Raw genomic sequence first — 23,410 nt, 5'->3', positions numbered from 1 at the left:
CTTCTTTTTGCTGGGTTCAGACATACAGTATATAGCTCCTCTGACCATGTTATAAATCCTATATCCTGAATCAATATTTCAGCATTAGCCACAAATGAACATAACTTTTTTTCTTCAGTCATAAATAATGAAGAGTTGACTGACTGTTACTACGGAAGACACACAGGGGTGTAAGCCAGCGTTCTGAGCTGAGCTAGGAACTGAAATATGATGCTGCTTATTTCCAAAAACTACCTACACTGTATACATTTTACTGCTGCTGTAAGTAACTATTACATCAGATTACTTTTGTTTCCGTGAAGGAGACTTTGATATGCTGAGTCTCAAAATAGCAGGATAGGCAATAGGTTGTTCACTATGAGTAATATCCTGCTTATAAGAATAGCTGTATTATTTACTTCATAATATATATATATATATATATATATATATATATAGGCCAATTAGTGGGACCCCAAGAACCATACATGCCACCCTCCCGGTTTCCGCGGGAGGCTCCCGATTTTTGGGTAACCCCCCGCAACCCTGGAAGGGTAGGCACTCCTCCCGCATTCTGCCAAATTCCTAGTGAAGTGGGCAGAATGGGGGGAATGTTAGCGATTCTCTATGAGAATTGCGTGATTTAGCCCCGCCCCCTAGTTGAAATATGCATTATTGCGGTGAATTCCCATGAGGGGGCAGGGCTTAATGGCGCAATTCGCCCCCAACTCTGCCTACCTGCTTTACCTCCCAGGGCTTCTCCCGAGGAGGAATATTAAATAGTCGGCAAGTATGCCAAGAACACTCCCCAAATTCTCCACTGAACGCTGAAATATGCCTTAACTTGTACGTTCTGCTGGCACTGTCTATAGATCTGATAGGATCCTATTTAAGCTCCTTTGCCTCCTGTGCTCTTATAGGTAACTGCTATCTTTATATATACATATCTGAAAGTACAGCCATGGCCAAAAGTTTTGAAAATGACACAAGTATTGGTTATCACGAAGTCTGCTGCTTCAGTTTTTATGATGGCAAATTGCATATACTCCAGAATGTCATGAAGAGTCAGATGAATTGCAATTAATTGCAAAGTCCCTCTTTGCCATGACAATGAACTTAGGGCCTGATTCAGACCCGCTCGCAAGCGCTATGTGCTCACGAGCGGGTTAATGTTAGGCCACTGCACATGCGCACGCCGGAGCCAGCTCCGACGTGCGCATGCACGAGACCTGGCTAACGACGGGCGCTCCGTCGCTCTGGGTCTCGCACCAGAAGGGGGCGGCTGTCGATTATGATCGACAGCTCGCACCGTTTTGGAGGCGTGGTGTGGGAGTGGTTTCATAAATGGAGGCGTTCCCATGCAAACGCCTGCCATTTGTGGGTGGCCCCACTGACCTATTAGAGCCAGAACCTCTCTGGGGCTTGGGGCCACGAGACCCTACCACAAGGGTCTCGTCGCAAGCCCGATGGTCGCGATGGTCTTGACCATCGTGGCCATCATCCTGGCCGCTCGCAATAGCTTAGGAGGCCGCTCCAAAAAAAAACAAAAAACGCCCTGATTCAGAGCGAGCGCTCTTTCAGAGCGTCCGGCTCTGAATCAGGGCCTTAATCCCAAAAACAACAATTCCACTGCATTTCAGCCCTGCCACAAAATGACCAGATGGCATCATGTCAGTGATTTTCTTGTTAACACAGGTGAGAGTGCTGACGAGGACAAGTCTGGAGATCACTCTGTCATGCTGACTGCGTTAGAATAACAGACTGGAAGCTTAACAGGAGGGTGGAGCTTGAAATCATTGTTCTTCCTCTGGTAACCATAGTTAACTGCAAGGAAACACGTGCAGTCATCATTGCTTTGCACAAAAAGGGCTTCACAGCCAAGGATATTGCTGCAAGTAAGATTGTACCTAAATCAACCATTTATCGGATCATCAAGAACTTCAAGGAGAGAGGTTCAATAGTTGTGAAGAAGGCTTCAGGGCACACAAGATAGTCCAGCAAGCACCAGGACCGTCTCCTAAAGTTAATTCAGCTGCTGGATTGGGGCACCACCAGTGCGGAGCTGGCGGGAAGTAAAGCACTGCGTGCATATGTGCCAGTATAGGTGAAATTGAGCATGCCATCTTCCCTCCCTATCTGTCAGCTCTACAGGTATTGTGGGCTGAAATTGTCTGATTACCACAGATGATCACCATACAATAACCACTAAGGTGCCACATGATCACATATCTTATTTGAATGCTGCTATTAAGGACATTGCGGTCAGATGAGCAGTTTTATATTTGTTTTATTTTTTCTCTTGTCCTCACGTTGAAGTTCCCCCTTTGATCTAACTATTGATCAAACCTATAAGGCTACAGCTAAGCCCTCATTTAGCACACATACAGTATAACCTGTATTTGCTTGGGCAATGGTTTGTCGCATGCCTGGGTAACGGTTTTTCTTGAAGTAGAATTTTCTCCTGGTGACATGATTTATACACAAGGTGACATTGGTGCAAAGTTTGAGCACTATTTACAAGTTTTACAGAATTGCACTATGATGTATGATTTCGTTTTGGATGACATGGAAATGAGACCAACGCACTGTTTGCTTTGGGATAAGGGACCTCAGATAAGCAGCACTTTATTTCACTTTTGGTACAAGTTTAATACATTGGTTTTTTCACACAATATATGAGCCCAAAAATAATTTTACAATACTACACTAGATGGCACTTCTGCTCACCCTTTTGTAACAACCTATTTTTCAAGACTGAGGGCCTGATTCATTACCGTTTGCAACTACATTTAAGCACGCAATCGACCGATTGTTGCGTTCTGTGCATGCGTATGCACCGCAACACGTGTGCACAAACCGGCTACTGCGATGGGGACTGCGATTGCAGTGACTACGCAGACCTGACTGACAGGAAGTGCCGTTTGTGGGTGGTGATGGGGGGGTGGTCGGCGGAACGCAGGCGGGTCAGTGCGTTCAAACGCTGTTACAGGGGCATATATAAATTATCCACTGCGATGCCTTATGCAGCTTGAGTACTCATAGGGGGTCAATCCTATTAGCCGTGATGATCTCGCACTTTACGGCAGCTTGGATTCGCCTAATATGTCTCGCAGCCCCATAGGGCTCAGAGCAATATGTGAATCCAGGCTCGGATCGGGTAGCAAAGGGTGCAAGATACGGTGCCGTTGCCGGCGTTTAAACGCCGTTGCAACGGCACATCGCACCCTTTGCACCTGATAGGACTGACCCCATAGCGTGCGATGAGGTTAGCAATTTCTGAGTAAGGTCTGACCATGTGCAAGTGTGCGTGAGGCTGCGATGGTACTCAATGTTACCAATAGTTTCGCAGTCTTGCTAAACATTAGGAATGTGTGTAAGTTAGAGTGGGCGTCCTTATATAGTGCTGTGATGGCATAGCGAATGCAGTTGAACTGTGTGCGTAATCGCTATTGCATTCGAAGTTGCGATCCGTAGTGAATCAGGCCCTGAGACAACAGTCTATGAGGAGGAAATCAGCTGCCACCAGAGCTAAGGGGAGTGCACTGTGCAGTATGTCTCAAGCAATTGTCTAGGATGTTGAAAATTGTTGAAGCTCATACTATACGGACATTGTAGGAGTAGTGCTAATCAATACCCCATTGTTAAAATGATACAATATAATGTGCAAACTCACAGAACAGATTACTGCATATTATAATGATAGTGTTGGATGAAGGGTAACAGAACAGATTACTGCATATTATAATGATAGTGTTGGATGAAGTGTAAGAGAACAGACCAATGTTGTGATAATGGACCCATTTTATGTAAATCTGTTTATACATTAGCACTGTATGATTAGTGGCTGCTCCTCTCGCAGATGGCGTAGTTATCACCAGAGCAGTTTGCATCGTTCCATTTCCCACAATCCCTCAGTTGAACACAGTGTTCTTGGTCATTTTTATTATCTGGGTTTCCCACCCTCCAGTTGCTGTAAGAGAGAAACAAGAAAACACAATTGTATGGTAATGTAATAACACTCTGCAGCACTGAGCTCCTCTGTATAGTGACTGCTACATCTGATACAATATTACCCTAAGTAGCACTGGAACTAGAGTAAGTAATTGGGCATATACCCTACACTACTTGTGATTAGTCACACCTGCTAGCATGGTAATACAGAATGTAGGGTGGAGCCACGGCCTGTCCCAGTGACAGACTGCAGGGAAGAAGAGGACGGGACTCGGAAGGGAGGGCACAGCCGCATATGGAGGAAGAACAAAGTGCTGAGAGAGAAAAGAACGTGCAGCTAAGCCACTGCAATGTCACATCACAGTGGGTTGGGTATGGAATGCCGGCAGTAAGAATCCCGAGGCCAAGAACCCGACAGGGTTAACATACCAACACTTGTTGGTCAGTATGCTAACCCTCCACCTCTCCCTAACCCTCAATTTTTGGTGCCTAACCCTAACCTATCCCCTAGTGCCTAAACCTAACCTCCCCCTCCCCGCACCCTAAACCTAACCCCCCCTCCCTTAGTGCCTAACCCTAACCCTCCCACCAGTGCCTAACCCTAACCTCTAAACCTAACTCTCTACTAACCCCCAATACCTACCTTCGGGATGCCGGCTGTCGAGATTCTGGAGCCGGGATCCCGACACTGTCCCCATCACAGTATGTCTAAGTGTCAGCATTATAAGAGAAAAAAGTATGACAGTTTTTTAGTTGTTGTTCCCAATTATACGATGTGGGGCATTGGGCAGAGCTGGATTAAGGGGAAGGGGCATGGTGAGCAGGGTCCCCCCCCCTCTGTCAGTGCCCCGCCCCCTCCAGCCCAAGCATACTTCGGAACTGTGTAGTCCTGAGCATTTTCTAAGGGCTAGACATTGAGTGGGGATGGGACAGGCCCAATGACAAGTGGGAGGGGTCCTGACAAGAGGGGGAGGGCTTATGGAGTGGGGATGGGGCCCCCCCTGTTTTAAATGTTCCACACCCTCCGAAGGCTTTATCTGGCACAGGGTGGAGCTATGGCACACCAGGGAGAATGGTTTGGCAGTGGGACCCCATGCTGTGTGTTCCCCTTATGTGCCATTACTACCCTGGCTGGTTCAACCCGATGCTGGTTAGAGGAAAATATGGGGAACCCCACATCGGTTTTTCCCCTGATTTTCCTCTACCAGAATGGGCTCAGAGTAAATGGGCTTTACCTTTTATTACTGTAGAATACACAGAAGTCTGTATAGATCACACTGATCTGTGCAGTGCTTCTGCTAAACACACTTCTGCTAAGGTAGTTTATTTCAAACTTCTAATTTGTCCCAAGTTTGCTCCATTTCCAATCGTGTAAGCAGACACGACTCTAGGTAAATCCCCATGTTTTATTCCTGTCTATGGAAAATACTTGCGAGTTTGGCTGATGGGGTTTTGACTTCTATTTGTTTGTTCATCCATGTTTTGCAGATAGATTTGTGCTTTTACTCCCGTTTTTTCCTTTAGTAAATCTCCATTATTGAAAATCAGGGGAAACTCTCACAGGAATACTAACTCAGCCCACACGATTCTTAGTAAATATACCCCCTATAATCTATATTTGATGTATTATGAATACAACTTAATTTTTCGGCATAAAGTAGGTTTTTGACATGTTGATTTTACTTTACTTTTTTTTTGTATTGAATTAGATTTACCTCATGGGGCAAATTTCTGCAACATTTCAAATAAATAATAATGAAAAAAATTACCTAAAAGATGTTGATGACAATATTTTTCCATCAACCCATTTAAACTCGTTCTCAGTTTCCATATCAGTCAGACCGATCCAATAGTGTCTATCACTCATTTGATAATTCAAAAATACCTATGGATACAAAATAACAGAAAATACTGTACATGTTGAGGTGGCATTGTGTGAAAAGATGACAAGTAACAGTGTACTCTCATAGAGAAGACAATCTGATGGGGAAATATAGAAGAATCAAAATACTAATTGCACCACTGGCTGTCCATCATTCAGCGGCTTAGCGATCTGATTCTTTCCTCCTTAGAGGCTGGTCAATGAGGAGGCAGAGATAGATGACTGATTTCACACACTGTGATAGATGGAGAGCCTCCTATCAGTGGAAGCAGTCTGCTTGCATTGCAAGTTCTCCACACTTCAAGAGTTAAGAAATACTTTTTAAAACCATACTTTTCTCCCACACTGCTTATATTTCAGTTGTATGTATCTTTGTCATACACCTGCCAAGTATCCAAACACTTTATGGCCATCATCAAGCCATCGTCATCATCACTGCGACATTGTGGCAAAAAAAGGACTCACCACATGCCTTTGGCAGAGTCAGATTTTAATGCTGCTAGCAGGTCGCAGATGAGTGTGTCTGTGTCTCCCCATCTCTGTACAACTGTTTGTTACTGTATTGCTGCCATAACCACCTGAGAGGAGAGGTCATCATCTACTGTATAAGTGGCATTACTGGTGCTGATTATCCAGTGCAATGTAGGATATATCTCAGCAGAAGCACCAGGACAGGCTGGATACATTCATTCTTCAAGGACGATTTAAATCAACTTATTATTATTATTATTGTTATTATTGTACAGTTTAGTGTCCGATGTATCGTTTAGAATAAAGCAAAAAAAGGAACAATAATGGAGCAAATTTGCATTGTAAAACAAGCAGACAGATTTACATGCATGCACGCACGCACGCACACACACACACACACACACGCATGTGCAGCCCTTGCAGCATGGTTTGTACAGGAGCTAGTTTTTATGCTTTGATGATAACTCTGCATAAGCCCCTGACTGACACATGTCCTAATAAACATATTCCAAGTTATCATATGAGGAGCCGTGCCCCAAATCTGTACTCACTTCAGGTCATTGTGTGTTGTGAATACTGTTGTGTACTTCCAACTTGTAGAAAATTAAGAACTTACCCACTTATTAACTAACAGAGGTCTCCCCTCAACAGACATCCGTGCTGACAAGGAAAGATGCTACACGATGACTATGTCATGGGTGCTAACTCAGATATACCTAGAGGTACTGTACATATCCACTATAAAGGTCATTCACTAACCAGAAGAGATGGAAACATGTAGCATGTGTCTAGTTTCTCTTTGAGGCATCCTTACATTCTGCATGTCTGTGGCTATTAGTATGGGTACATGCCTGGCTTATTATGTCAGGACGGAAGCAGCTGTGGTGGAAGAAGCATTTCTTCCTTTGTGATGAGATAAGATGGTCAGACATAGATGAGCTAGTCCTCCCTGCTGTCTATTAGCTAACAACACAGACACAAACTAATTACAGTCTATGGAACGTGCTTTCCTAATAAACTCTAATAGGGGAGGATGACATCACACTAATAAACTCTAATAGGGGAGGATGACATCACACTAATAAACTCTAATAGGGGAGGATGACATCACACTAATAAACTCTAATAGGGGAGGATGACATCACACTAATAAACGCTAATAGGGGAGGATGACATCACACTAATAAACTCTAATAGGGGAGGATGACATCACACTAATAAACTCTAATAGGGGAGGATGACATCACACTAATAAACTCTAATAGGGGAGGATGACATCACAACTATACAGCAATGCTTCACATCATCCTATCTATCAAGCTTAGTAAATGACCCATGTATTTACACTCACCTACAGGCAGAAATTGGGACATAAAAGCAGCCCTAGCATCCCCTAGAGTCAGGTACTGCATGCCATCACAGAATGCTAGGGCTGCTTTCATTATTGAAGGTACCTGTGATTTGGATCTTGGTAATACCGTTGGGTTCTCCATTTAATCACATTATGCCACGACTGCTTTAAAGTGCATTTTTTAGTCCATGGGTGAGTGAAATAAAAGTGATTAAAAAAAAAAAAAGTGACACCAACCCAGGACACCCTCTCTTTTGCTAGTTATTATAGGGACGGTGCAGCATCTGACTGAGAATCAGCCCATTAGTGTGCATTTGGCCTATGTGCCACATAGGGCGCATTGAGCTCAGTGGGTCTAACCTGCAGTGCTATAATTAACAGTCATGTACTCATGGAGGAAAGCCACACTATGCGTCATGTCTCTAGTGCTCCTGAAGGAAGCTAATGTAACGGACATCATGACTGGTAATATTTCTCCCTCTTCCTGTAAAGTGGAGGCTGTTCACATGGGAAACCTTAATATTCCAGCCAACCATCCAACACCATCAGATCATACTTGCCTATTCTCCCTGACTGTCAGGGAGATTCCCTGAAATAGTACTAATCTCCCTGACTCCCTGAAGAGTCTAGTAATCTCCCTGATTGCACCTTACCCCCATTATGAAGCTGTTATATATAAAAAATGACAGAGATATTTACATTCAAATAGGATCATTAGTATAATTTCCCTGTATTGTTTATAAGGTACAATGGGAATGGGTATGTTATGCCGGCTGTCGGGATGCTTCCTGTCAGCATACCGACAGCAGCATCTCAATGGTTGATATCTCCCCCTAACCCTCCCTTCTTGTAGCCTAACCCAGTGGTTCCCAAACTGTGTGCCGTGGCACCCTTGGGTGCCACAGGGCACTTGTGCGGGTGTCTCGGGTTGGTGGTCCAGTACCAAATAAAATTATTTTTAGTCAGTGTGATAGGCAAAACCAGTGCTAATGGCTGCTAATCAAACAATATGTGGACAAAAAGAAGTGCAGCCCTGTCACCCACCACATAAGAGAACCTAAGAATGACATATAATCACAATTTACTACATTTAATTTTTTCAAAATTTCTCAATGAGAAACTTTTGGCCCAGGGATGCCGTGAAAAATATGCTGATACTCTAGGGCGCCGTGATTTGAAAAAGTATGGGAACCACTGGCCTAACCAGGGGCGTAACTATACCTACAGGGGCCCCATAGCAAAAAATTTTATGGGCCCCCCTCTCAGCCCGCGGCCCCCAATCTCGTCCCGCTCTTGCCCCCCGCACCACGCCTTACCTGATCCATGGTCGCACTGTGCAGGGCAGACCCACCTTCCCTCCTGGTCGACTCCATCTCACTGACTGATGTTGGGAGGAGGTGGCCACACCTTCTCCCAGTATCAGCCAATGGGGAGAGCCCGGAGCTGACTGGGAAGACGCGACCACGGAGCAGGGGGGGCACGCAACCAAGGAGCAGGTAAGTGCAGTAGAGGGGAGTGAGGAGACTGATAGGGGAGTGAGGAGGGTGCGGATGGAAGGACAGCGGACAGCGGCCTGGTACCGTAGGTGCAGGGGGAAGGCCGGGCCCCGGGTTGGTCTGGGCCCCATAGCAGCCGCACCCCCTGCACCCACGGTAGTTACGCCACTGGGCCTAACCCTAACCCACCCCACCCCACACCCTAAACCTCCTTGTTAGTGCCTAAACCTAAGTCTCCCCCTTCATGCCTAAACCTAACCCTCCCCCCTTAGTGCCTAACCCCCCCCCCAGTAGTGCCTAACCCTAACCCTCCCCCCTAGGGGTGCCTAACCCCCCCCCCAAAAAAGAAAAACTAACTCTAACCCTGTTTTGCTACCTAAACCTAACCATCTCTCCCTCCCTGCTGCTAACTCTAAGGGCACCCCGGACTCACCTCGTTCGGGCTGCCATCCTTCTGTGTTCCGGCATTGGGATTAAGATAGGCGTCTGTATTTCAGCGCCTATCTTAAGTCCTATGTCAGGCTTTCCCTGTCGAGATTGAGACCAGCGGCATTGTGGCCGCCGATCTCATAACTACATCCCGGCACAATGATCCCTATGGCTACATACATTTTCTGAAAAGTATCAGTGTCTTTTCATCAACAAGTAGATCTTACTAACTGCTTTGGGGCTCATTTATATTTGGATGCAAATTATTTGTATGACACGCCTCTCAGATGTAGCAGTACTCACCCACTTTACCACCATGCTCATAGGTGTTGCTTTCACAATCTCCCTGAAATGCTTTTTCAAAAGTAGGCAAGTATGCATCAGTTAGCAAGGTTCCATCTTAATAAATATCCATATTGAACTATTTAAATCTGGTAACATTAGGTCCTGAGACAGGGACTATGTAGCAATATAGGAGAAACGTCTCACCTGCTCCTTCTCACTGGTGATTATCACCAGATTACTGTGGTTCAGTTTGCATGTAGTTTCAGCTGTTGTCCAGTTGCTTCTAATAGCAGTTAAGAGATAGCAGCTGCCCTGGAATTGTAGCCAGCCACTGTCACAGGATCCGTCTGTGAGAACAGATAAACGTTAGGAACACAATCATGTATGTATTGTTACACAACCAACATGTAAGTTGGTGCACAGGACTGAGCTCAGCTGTGTTTGTGCCCTGTGTAGGGATATATATAAGCCAATGATTTACGTATACTATATATCCTTTTCATTATTGTAACTGACTTTGTAACCCCCAGACTGCAGATATTTAGAATTATTGTCTGTTCTCTAATCTGCAGTACATACCGTAACCACAGGGTGGCCAGTACTGCTCGCGATGTGTGAGTTATCACCATCTGGCCAGTTGCCGGCATTTATGCACACCACTGAGTGTCAGCATATTGTATTAATCTCCTTATATAATACGAGGTTTGCAAGATTCTCTGATTCATTTCTGTATTCGTAGCACATATCCAATTAACAGAGAGAATCACTGTAGCAAAGCTTTTCTGGGACTCAGTGTATAATCGAATTTGCTTTTGAAGTTTGCATCCTTTACATTAGCCTGGAGGTGGGCATCAACCAACCAGGCTAGCTTTTTGACCTGTTCTTTGTCTGATGCTTTTGACTCCATTCAGAAATTCCAGTTTTGACCTCGGCTAGTGACCAGGACCTTCTCTGTTTTTCCTTTTTTTTTCCCGCATTGAGACCGTCGCATGTAACAACCCAGCTTGCTGACTATACTCCAGCCTACCATGCTAGGAACCAGTTCAGGGGGCACATACCTGTTTACAAGGTGCAGAAAAGCCAATATACTATTGATAGAGTCTCTAATGAAAACCACCTGTGTGTTAGACTCCACACTAGTAGACAAATCCATCATCATATCATTGTGACAGCGTACAAGCCATCCTTTCTCCATGTGGTTGGTTTTCTAAAGTACTAGTCAATTGTATGATTATAATTTTCAACCCATTAAAATAATATGTGCAACTGCTAAAACAAATTTAAAGGCATTAGAGCCCCCTCAGCCAATCACATATTTGTTCTCCAGTGACTGGAAAATGTAAGCAATGGGCAATCCAGGCCAAACAGGGCATAACTTTATGTGAAGTGAGTTAAACACCTGAAGCTTTGTGCCAGAGTCTACTGCACATGTGCAGGACTCCGGGAACATGGCGCCCATAGACTGCTCTATTGCGCATGTGCAAAACCCTGGAAAAATGGCCGCAGCACCATATTCCCAGTGATTTCTGCTGTTCTGCAGTTCTGGCCCCTGCTTGACTTTGGAGAGTTAAGTTTTATTATTGGTCATGGGTGTGTGGTGTGGGCACACTCGACCCAGGGGCTAATGTGCACCGTATAATCTGCATTCATTATAGATACACCAATGTTCTTTGGTCGGGAACTCCCGACTACTCTTTCGCTCTTGGCTGGTGTCCTCATATGTTGTAACTAGTTCAACTAATTTAAGCAAAGATATAGAATTGCCTCATATACAGTGTTGGTGGGTTCTTACCATTATACTGTGCTAAGTTTTCAGTCACCTCGGTCTCTGGGGAAGAAACAGACAGAGTCAAAGCATTTTGCACCCAAAACAATTCTGGCAACTTTTACTACAGTTATGAGAAGTAATTTACTTAGATTTGTTCAGACACTGGGAAATGTTATATACATACTAATGCTACATAACACCCATTGTTTATGTAACATTTTCTCCTACTTTATCAGGCACACATTATCCCCAATTTTATTATTTGTCTAATGGTTCATAGCAGAAAGTTTATTATCTGAATCAAAGAAACATTGTTTCTAATAAGGATACACAGTTATATATTTTCTCTGCGTCACAACTGTGGACCGTGATACTATTGGTTACATCATTGCTATCTGAGCTGGACAATTTACTTACAGCACTGATATATTAATATATGATTTAATATATTTTTCTTTTATTTATTTTGTTTAGGAAAATACATTATTTGTGTTTTAGAAACAGGGCCAGTTAGTCATCGCCTACACACTCTGCCATTACTAATATATTAAAGGTTGAGTCTCCCATATCCAAAATGCTTGGGACCAGGGGTATTTTGGATATCAGAATATTCCGTTGTTTGGAATAATTGCATACCATATTCAAATGTCTTAGGAATAGGACCCATATCTAAACACAGAATGCATATATGGTTCATATACACCTTATACACACAGCCTGAAGATAATTTTATACAATATTTTCAATACTTTTGTGGCTCAAACTAAGTTTGTGTACATACATGAAATTTATTTATGTTTCATATACACCTTATACACACAGCCTATAGGTAATGTTATACTTTATTTTTAATAATTTTGTGCCTTAAACAAAGTTTGTGTACATTGAACCATCAAAAATCAAAGGTTTCACTATCTCAGTCAAGCTAAAAATATTCCGTATTTCGGAATATTTGGATATGGGAGACTCAACCTGTATCTATTTAGCGCCCCTTCCCCTCAATTTTGAGCATCATTTTTATTACTTCTACCTTGTCTTAAACACAAGAGGATGTAGTGGAGGAATTGGTATGAAATACCGCCGGCCAATTCCCGTCAGCGGCGGCCCGACAGGAGCAGCGTGCGACGCAGCGGAAGCCCGACAGCGCTGGAAATCCCGATCGTGGATAGGTAAGTATCCACTAACCTAACCTAACCCCCCTAACCCTAACCCTCCTTAGGGGTGCCTAACCCTAACTTCCACCCCCAAGTGCCTAACCCTAACCACCCCCTTCCCCGCTGCCTATACCTAAGTCCCCCGGGGGGGGGGTGCCTAACCCTAAGTCCCCCCCGGGAGCCCTAAACCTAACCCTCCCCCCTGCGGCTGTCCGCTCGCGACGCCCGGCATCACTACGATCGTGATGCCGGGCGCCGGTCTCCCTTGACGGGATAAGACAGTCGGGAAGCCGGCTGCCGGTATATAGGCTTCCCGATTGCCTCCTGTAGTGGAGGTGTGAACCACACAACCATCACAATCCTGGTGCTTAGTTAATAAAACCCTTGCACCTACAGCAAGTGATAAAAAGTCACTTGCAAATGCCTCAAAAAGTGAGAAAGCAAAAAAAAGAAAAACAAACACTGGGCTAGGATGCAATAAAGATAAACATGTTAGGTATGTTAGTTGTCACTCAAACAAGGAGGTTTCTGAATTAATAACAAAAATGTATATAACCTTTAAACATACATAATTCAGATAAAATGCTAAAACAGTAAAAGCTTGCACAAAACAACCTAGCGCTAATAATAGGCTAAAGAAATCAATTACCAATGCAGCAGTGAAAAGAGGCGTTTGTCAACCTCACTAACAGCAGAAAAAAACATATAAACACTGCGCTCTGATAATTATGTTGGGACATAGACAATAGCAAATATAGATGTATACAAGTATACTCTAGAAAATTGGTAATTTATTCCACCATAGCGTATAACACATACAAATCTGTAATAGGACATAAATTAAATCACACTGTCAATGTAGCGATTGATTGCAAGATAGCAGTTGATCAGCTTCCTAATCCACATATAGATAAGCTGCATACACACACAACGATTTTTTTAATGATTATCGTTAAACGATCGTTCACTTTCTGAGTCAAACGATGAACGATTATCATTCATGCGCGTTCACGTTTGTAGTTTGTCGTTCAGTCAGACTTGTCAACTCAACGATTTTCATTAAGGGAATATGCAAAAATCGTTTGTAGTTCATAAAAATCGTTCATGACATTAAAGGTGCGTACACACTGGGCGATAAAGTGGACGACTGAACGATAACGATATCGTTATCGTTCAGTCGTCCACTTTATCGTCCATTTTTAAGCCCAAAAAGATGAACGATGACGACGACGCGCGTTCCCGCGGGTCGTTCGTCATCATCGTTCATCGGGCTGACATGCAGGCCAACCTGACGATCTCGTCAGGTTGCCGCATGTCAGGGAATGGGGGAGAGAGCCCGGCGCTGAACGATATCGTTAATGATATCGTTCAGCGGCTGTGCTCAATGTCATAAACGACATTGAGCACAGCCTGCCGGGGACACACTAGACGATATCGCTCAGGGAGCATATCGTCTAGTGTGTATGCACCTTTAGTAAATGAACAACTTTAGTAAACGATTTTAGTAAATTTTTTCAAGGGAAAAAATCGTTTACTCAAATCGTTCATTAAAAAAATCGTTGTGTGTGTATGCAGCTTTATAGCGTTATGGAGCGTACACACGGTCAGATTTGTCAGACTTGTCAGATTTGTCAGATGAACGACTGAACGATTGAACGACTGAACGATTTTTAAATCGTTATCGTTCATATCTGAAGGAAAAATCTGACCGTGTGTATGCACCATTAAGCCACACAAATGTATATCAAAACAATTATCAAAACAGTTAAACAAATAGGGATAATATTGAAAATAAAAACAAATTGGATATTAATGACAAGGCAATATATGCGAAATATCCCTATAAAAAATGTCATGGACTATAGTTGATTGTGTTTAGAAACATATATCCACAATAGGAAATGACTAAAAGTTCCAATGCGAACACCTGCAGGTATATGGTATAGTCCCGTGTATTGAGGCACTTTAATAAATAGATTGTTGTTATACCTGTGGTCAGAAACAGCGTGGCACCGGAGGGTGTCTGGATAGCTCAGGAATTTGCCACAGAGGAGACTCCTGTCTCTACTCAAACCAAGTGCCGGGGACAATCGAGCCAAGTGCTGGGGACAGTCGGGCACTCAGGCTGCATGAATCGGCGGCTCCGTAGGTGGATTAAACTCCGTCTAAGATGTAATGGACGGAGCGGCTGGAGGACACGTAGCGGCAGGCGACCGGCGGCTCCCGTCTCTCACTGATTAGCGGGGCAAGAAGCACAATCAGTTGTTGCAACTACATCTCCATACTGTGAAAATATACTAATGCCGTAGCCACAGGGATTTGTACAGAGATGCCTCCTGGCAGAAATCCTTCCCATAATATGTAGAAGCCCCCAATCAGCCACTAGCCTTTGATTCCAAGAATAAGTATCTGTTGTTGAGTGGTCCAGTGCCACTAAGAAGCAGTTAGTGTGCCCTGAATAAGAACCGTCCTGGTACACCGGCCAAGGCACAGGCGATGGATGGTGTGGTTCACTGGTGCTGTAAAAGTGCCAAGTGCTAAAAGCAGGGATGGCTGACTAAATGCAACTGTCAAAGTATTTTGGCCCTTGGCAACATTAACTGTTTCAAGACCTTGTCAAAGGGTATTGGGTTGATAGTAATGGGAAGCCCTATTACAGTATGGGCCTGATTCATAGGTGGACGCCAATGCATGTGCAGCTGCAAACTTTTGGAAAATCGCAGCGGCAGCAAAATGCTAGTTAGTTTCAGCCTTCCCCTTGTGTACAAGCGTACAACAGACTGTGCAAGCTCTGAGACACCCATATTCAATGCTCGTGGACAGTGCAACTCTGCCGGCAGTATAAGCACCCCACCATCAGCGCACCTTCACTTGCGCAATCTACACTTCTGATGCAGTGTCTTATTCTGAAAATCCTCTAAACATGGCCTCTGTGGTTGTGGATCTGAATTTGAGCCATGGCTTTCCGATACCAGCTCAAATAGGAGCAATCCCATAGGCTACAGTGGTCTCTGCGTACACTAAGTTATAAACATGACTGCGCATGTGCAGAAGCAAATAATTACTCAGCTATGCAAACATCGTTACGGTGTCCAGCTCGGGATCAGGCCCTATCTCCATCTGGGGAAGGATCTTTCCTGTGCCACAGCTTCCACCAAAGTAGAAAATCTGTTCCCAGTATTACATCCCATCTGGACTACTCCTACTATATGGGAAACTAAAGCTTTTGGGATCTGGAAATCTACCCCGGCTTTGGAATAGTATTTTATGTCCTCATGTACACATTAAACCCTAGTTTCCCTGAGCCCACCAAGCTAGTTACTAAGGCCCTCATTCAGAGCCGTACGCTCTGAGCAGAGCGCACGCTCTGAATGAGGGCCGGCCTCCATGAAAATGGAGCGTCCTCCTGGACGCTCGTATAGCTGTGGGTCACCACCCACAGGCTATACAAGCGTGCATTTTGATGGCCGCGATGGTCTTGACCATCAAGACCATCGAAACTGCGAGCCGGAGCCTGCGGTTGAGGTTTTCAACCGCAAGCTCCGGAGTGATTTTGGCTCTATCAGAGCCAAAATCACTCCCACTGACATCACTAGTGATGTCAGTGGGCCGGCTTCTGATGGGAGGCGTTCCCGTGGGAACGCCCCTGTCAGGGAGGCACGCCCCCGGCACGCCTACCAAAGGGGGCGTGCTGTCAATCAACATCGACAGCACGCCCCCTTTGATCAGACACAACGAGCGAAGGACTTTTCTTCGCTCGTCGCGTCTGGCGCATGCGCACGACGGAGCTCCCTCCGTCGTGCGCATGCTCAGTCCAGAACATCGACCCACTTGCGAGCGGACAGCCGCTCGCGAATGGGTCTGAATCAGGCCCTAAGCCTCCAGAATCTAGCAAGACTGTTATACTTCATTTGTGCTGACTCTGAACTGGACTTGGCTGAGCAGACAGGATTGGACAAACATAGACTCTCCTTTGTGTGTGATAGAGACCATTAGCTCAATAGTGAGGGGGCAGTGTGCAACAATATGGCCCAATTCCTCGGCATCTACAACCGTGTATAGGACATTGGTGCTTTGGCCAGTACTGAAATGTAGAAGTTTTTTGTGCTGGGAGTACTCGTTTAGTGGCTGAGCTCCTCTCTGATGCATCCTAGTGCCCCTGTGGAATACGAGTCAGGCTTTCCGGGTGATTATATCAAGTACCCTTGGGACCTGAGTAACAACTTTGTAGCCTAAACATTTTCCATAGAGTTAACCAGCTGGTCTGCATTTTGAAGATCCAGTTGTCCCACCCAAAGATGTATACTGGGGGAAAAGAATGCACATATTGTCCAGTACAACTTGCTCGACAATTTGAGTAGGTGAGGACTCCTCTAGTTGCAGCAAAAGGTCCAGCCATGTACTCTTTGTGCATGTACAGCACTGCTTACACTCAGACAGGATAATACTGTATTTTGTATTTAGAGATTGGGTAATCTTAAGCATCATGTTAACCCAAATCAGCAAAGGCCCTCTGAGGTTCACCTGACAAATAGGGAGCTGGTACTTTGGCCCTCAGGCCTGTTAGCAAGCCTCCTCTCTATGCAATGCCCTCAAACATGCTCAAACAAACTTCTGCACAGATTTGTGCACTGTCTGTAAGTTCTTTGCAGGAGTAGTGGGTGGATTAAATGTGAGAGAGATATATGGTTTAGATGGCATCAAATTCTAATTTAAGTTTTAGAGATGAAATTCATTTGGAGATGATTACAGGGCAGGTGACTTTATCTAGGTTGTGTTTTTGTTACATTTTATAAAGTAGGAAATGGAGACGTGACAATGCATGGTTTAAAATAGCAGCTGTCTGGGGATTTTCTGGTGAGTTTAAAGGTGCCCACAGACATAGCGATGTGCTCACGATCAGCCGATGTGTACGATTTCCCTTGAAACTCTCCCCGGCAGCTCTGCATATGATATGCACACGATTTGTTGTCCAATCTTCATACGATCTCTCCTGCATCCAGACTGTTTACAGTGCATTGCGTCCCAAATTGTCAGATCTGCTCTACTGCACGGCAGATCTGACGATGCGATGTGCGACCAGCGGGGACGCGCATCGCATCGTGAGTGGGGACTCACGATTTACTCACAATTTTACAAGATCTGTCGTTCCAATGTGCCAGAATCGGCCAGATCGGGTAACATATCGCTATGTGTGTGGGCAGCTTTACTCTTGCAATTTGCAATTTGTTGACAAACTGCAGTCTTAGGCTATTACATTCCTCAAAGAGGACCTCATTCAGAGCCGCTCGCAAAATGCGAGTGCTCACCCTGAATGAGGGCGGCCGCTTCTCTGTAAAGAGCCGGCCTCCTGGCCGCTCGCTAAGCTGTGGGTGAGCACCCACAGTTTTATCGAGCGGCCAGGTTGATGGTTGCGATGGTCAAGACCATTGCGACCATCGGGGTTTGCGATGAGACCCTTGTGGTAGGGTCTCGTCTGCCGTAGCCCCAGTGAGCTTTCGGCTCTAATAGAGCCGGAAGCTCACCACTGACATCACGAGTGATGTCAGTGGGGCCGCCCCCAAACGGCAGACATTCCTTCGGAAATGCCTCCGTTTGGCCAGCCACCCCCCCCCCCCCACCCCGCCTACAAAACAGTGCGAGCTGTCGATCACCATTGACAGCCGCCCCTTTTGTAGTGAGCCCCGGAGCAAGAGAATTTCTCTCTCACTCCGGGGCTTGCGCAAGTGCAGTGCGCCCGCTGTGCATGCGCAGGGCCTCAACATCGACCCGCTTGCGAGCGGGTCTGAATGAGGCCCAGAGTGTGCAATATATGTGTATGTGTAAGTTACATAAAATTCTGTTTATGATACCATCCATGAAACAAAGGGTATATAGAATAATGACCCTATTCTGTAAATTATATGAATATTATAAATCACTAAGATTTCCTAGACCATGCAAAGGCACAAGTACTTCTATACAGGTCACAGATCTCCAAGGTGGCTTTTAATATCAGCAATAATATACAGTACAGAACAATTTTGCGAAAGAATGTTGAGGTAATCAGAACTTAGGGGTAGATGTACTAAGCCTGGGAGAGAAATAAAGTAGACGGAGATAAATTACCAGCCAATCAGCTCCTAGGTGTCATTTTTCAAACAGCCTGTACAGTGACAGTTAGGAGCTGATTGGTTGGTACTTTGGGCCTGATTCAGAGGCGCTCGCTATTTGTGAGCGCTCGCTCTGAATCAGGGTGGATTTTAAAAAAATATAAATCCGCCTCCAGGCCGCTCGCATAGCTGTGGGTGACCACCCACAGCTTTTGCGAGCGGCCTGGCAATGGTCACGATTATCGCGACCATTGGGCTTGCGACAAGACCCTTGTGGTAGGGTCTCGGTTCCCGCAAGCCCAAGTGAATTTCCTGCTCTAATAGAACATGAAGTTCACTACTGACATCACGAATGATGTCAGTAGGGCCGCCCACAAATGGCAGGCGTTCCTTCGGAAACGCCTCCATTTGTCCAGCCACCCCCCCTCCCCGCCTACAAAACGGGGCGAGCTGTCGATCAACAAATCGACAGCCGCCCCTTTTTGTAGCAAGCCCTGGAGCGGGTGAAGTTCTCACTCGCTCCGGGGCTCGCGTGCGCACTGGCCGACCATCGACCCGCTTGCGAGCGCTATGCGCTCACGAGCATGTCTGAATCAGGCCCTTTATCTCCATTTACTTTTTAGCCTGATTCAGAGCCGCTCGCTATTTGCGAGCACACGCTCTGAATCAGGGCAAGGAGTATTTATTTTTTTCTTGCCCGCTCGCTAAGCTGTGGGTGCCCACCCACAGCTAGTGCGAGCGGGCAGGAGATGGTTGCAATTATCGCGACCATCGGCATTGCGAGGAGACCCCTAAGGTAGGGTCTCAGCACTTGCAATGCCGAGTGGACTTCCAGCCGGAAGTTCACTACTGAAATTACGAGTGATGTCAGTAGGGATGCCCACAAACGGCAGGCGTTCCTTCGGGAATGCCTCCGTTTGTTCAGCCACCCACCCTACCCGCCTACAAACAGGGCGAGCTGTCGATCAACATCGACAGCCGCCCCGTTTTGCTGTGAGATCCGGAGCGAGTGGAGGTCTCACTCGCTACGGGCTCGCGCACGTGCATTGCGCACGCCGCGCATGCGCACCGGGCCACCATCGACCCGCTTGCGAGCGCAATGCACTCACAAGCGGGTCTGAATCAGGCCCTTTATCTCTCTCCCTTAGTAAATAGACCCCTTTAGTTTTTCTAAAGATATCACATGCAGGGATTTATACCTATATAAACAAACACTTACTGTGAATAATCAATAGACTTGTAAGGATGATCACAATAACGAACATCAGGATGAGAAGAACTGATAGGACCAGTATAATAAGCTTCAGTTTATTCTTGCCAGAATGGTCTGAAATAAATGTAAGCAGGAACAGTTCATCACAAAAGCTGTGACCTTCATCATCATCCTCATCGCAGTAAGTGAGTGTCACAAAACTCTGCTGTTACTTCAATGATTGGATGACTGAGGCAATATCTGCGGCAAAGTGAAGAAATGTTATTGTTACATGCTGTAAATCAGGAACATTGCAGCCAGTGACCTGTGATATATGCATAAGAGACAGACCTGATGGCTGGAGGCCAGAAAAGGATACAGAGAAAGTCAGATTGATGGATGACACAAGTAATGTAGTATACACTGATCATGCAAATAAGAAGAGCAGGTGACATAGCCGGGAACAATGGTGCAGAGAATACTGATATTCCAGATAATGTTACAGGCAAAACACAGGTACAGTACAGCAGAATCCAGGATGTGCACAGTATATTGCTAGCAGGTCACAGGTGCAATTTATTTCAGCAGGGTAAGGAAACACGGTTCACAATGGGCCAGATTCAGCTTGGATCGCAGTTGCTAATACACACGCAATCGGACGATTGTTGCGTTCTGCACATGAATATGCATCACAGTGCACGTGCGCGAGCCGGCCACTGCGATCGGGACTTAGATTGCAGTGACTGCACCCATCACAGATTGATTGACAGGAAGAACCATTTGTGGGTGGTGACGAGGGGAGGTGGGCGGTGAAATGCAGGCGTGCCAGGGCGTTTGAACGCCGTTCAATGGCCGTGCATAAATTGTCCACTGCGATGCCCTATGCAGCCTGTGGCCTGATAGCGTGCAAGTGTACGTGAGGCTGCGATGGTACTCGATGGTACCGAAGGTTTTGCAGTCTTGCTAAACATTACGTATATGTGTAAGGTAAAGTGGGTGTCCTTATGTAGTGCTGTGGCATAGTATTGCAGTTGAACTGCATGCGTAATCGCCACTGCAATAGCAATAGTGATCCTTGCTGAATCAGGTCCAATGTGCAGGACATAATGCAGCAATAACAGATTTACACACAGGCAACAAAAGTCCATAAATTGGCAAGAAAAAATGTTTCAGAAACCCAGCGCTAAGACACCTCCCTGTCACCATAATTGGATGCTCACTACATTCTCAATACAACTGCATCTCTAATCACAACTGCGACTCTATACGGACACAATCGTGACGCATGTGCAGTAGCGATAATCACTCAGCTATGTCCAACATCGCCAATGCTTCCACCTCTGAATCAGGCCCAATGCCAGATACAATGGTCCATGTGATAGTACACTGCGGCTCTGGTGATGATAAATGGCCCCTCTCAGTGTGCCAGGTCACGGACGACTCAGTTGTGCCGAGTGCCTTTTTGTACAAAAATGTCCATCTAATACACATAAACAAAGCAACTGGGAGCAACAAAACTACATCGCTGGCTTGCACTGATCCATTTGATGTGCAACATTTGTATATCCGTGTGCGACTGAGTCTGAATCTGTGAAAGGAGGGCTCCACCAGCCAAAGCCAGCAATCTCCACTCTCTCACTGCCTGTGGTGCCCCAGTGGCTGCAGTGCTATACAGGCGCAGCCAGCAGTAGTGGGCAGAGTAGTGAGGGCGGTCCCTGCCCCTCCAACCGTACCACATAAGTAGTACCCACTCCCCCCGCACTCAATGACAAAACTACCAGTGGGTAGTTGAAGTAGCTGTCGGCCACTTGCCATGTTATTTGAATCACTGCTGTTCATTCAATAATCTTCCTACATGCCCGGGGCATTTTAAGAGAGAAGGGGGCCAGTGTGCAGACCCCTCCTCTCTCTAGTGGTGGTGCGGCGGCCGCAGGTGCAGAATATTCTGGCTAAGTGCGAGAATCTACTGTGCATCCGTGGCTCTCCGGGAAATGGCGCATGCACCGTTTTCCCGGGAATATCAGTACTGCGCATGCACGAGTCACTGGGAAAATGTCCACCACCATTTTCCCAGTGATTTTTGCTGCTCTGCAGCACCAGGCCAGCTCTGGAGACAACGGACAGGTAAGTATAAAAACTATAATGGGTGCAGGGTGTGTGGTGTGGGCCCCCCTGGACCAAGGGCCCGTGTGCACCGCAAACTTTGCACCCATTATAGATACGCCCCTGCAGGGGTGGATTGGGATTGAAAACCAGCCAGGGAAATTTCTGGAACCAGCCTTAATGGGGGCGGGCCTGTGGAGGGGGGCGGGGTCTGTGGAGGAACTTTGGGATACTCCCTCCTCTTAGGACCTGATTCTGAGTCAGAAGCAGCCGTAGCCTTCCTTGCATCTTTTGCTGCATTTGTGTCTGTGACTTTATGCTAATGCAGCTATATTACTGGCATATCCGGGGCAACCAAGACTGTAAGTAGAAAGCGCTGTGGCGTCCATTTTCAAACATGCTTCTGATATCCTCTGGACACTCTTTCTACTACCAGGCTTGACTGACCTTGATATGCCAGCTTTTAACTTTTCTGATATTTGTGCGATTTATCCTAAGGCCGCGTAAACACCTATAAATATTTCTGTCCAATACGTCTGGTGGTCCAGACACTGGGAAAAGGACAGAGATGACAGGATCAGAACAGAGATGACAGGATCAGGAGAGAGGTGACAGGGACAGGACAGTGGGGATAGGGCAGTAAAGAGGTGACAGAGCAGGGCGGGACAGGACAGCAGTGACAAGACCCGGTCAGAAGGGACAGGGCAGGATAGAGGTGATAGGGCCAGGACAGAGGTGCAAGACAGAGGTGACAGGTCCAGGACAGCATTGACAGGACCATGAAAGAGATGACAGGACAAGGACAGCATTGACAGGACAAGTACAGAGGTGACAGGGATAGGGCCAGGACAGAGGGGACAGGGTTAACAGGACTAGGACAGCATTGACAGGACCATGACAGAGATGACAAGTTCAGGACAGCATCAACAGGGCAAGGACAGCATTGATAGGACAAGGACAGATGTGACGGGGCAAGGACAGATGTGACAGGGCAAGGACAGCATTGACAGGACAAGTACAGAGGTGACAGGGACAGGGACAGGACAGAAGTGACAGGGGTAGGGCACAGTCCTGAATTCAGCTTTGGTGGAAGGAGGAAGGTTGGCAGCTGAAATCACTATACTGTATATACTGTACTGTAGTTGATGCTGTAATAACCTGTCCCTCCAGCCCCACACAACCTTAGCGCCGGCTAAAAGAGAGACAGGGCTCCTCCAAACAGCCAATGTTGCATGATCGGAGTCGAGCTCCGATCAA

At 46.0% G+C, this 23,410-nt stretch overlaps 1 protein-coding gene across 1 annotated transcript in view; it reads right to left on the bottom strand.

The window, feature by feature from the left end:
- Positions 1-2,602: 2,602 nt before the first annotated feature.
- The window catches only part of LOC148430339 (hepatic lectin-like), a 31,196-nt gene continuing 10,388 nt past the window's right edge, over positions 2,603-23,410 (bottom strand). Inside the window, exons 3-7 of the mRNA XM_088466618.1 lie at positions 20,078-20,185; positions 11,637-11,672; positions 10,049-10,191; positions 5,700-5,815; positions 2,603-3,949 (exon numbers count right to left, since the gene is read on the bottom strand). Of these exons, the coding sequence (XP_088322744.1) occupies positions 3,817-3,949; positions 5,700-5,815; positions 10,049-10,191; positions 11,637-11,672; positions 20,078-20,185 (536 nt within the window). The 3' untranslated portion in view covers positions 2,603-3,816. The remainder of the gene's footprint in view (positions 3,950-5,699; positions 5,816-10,048; positions 10,192-11,636; positions 11,673-20,077; positions 20,186-23,410) is intronic.

This window comes from Taudactylus pleione, unplaced genomic scaffold (genome assembly GCF_031769625.1).
Source record: "Taudactylus pleione unplaced genomic scaffold, aTauple2 ptg003972l, whole genome shotgun sequence".
In the NCBI taxonomy this organism is placed as follows: domain Eukaryota; kingdom Metazoa; phylum Chordata; class Amphibia; order Anura; family Myobatrachidae; genus Taudactylus; species Taudactylus pleione.
The sequence above is the reverse complement of the archived record's forward strand: the minus strand, read 5'-3'. Positions and strand labels throughout refer to the sequence as shown.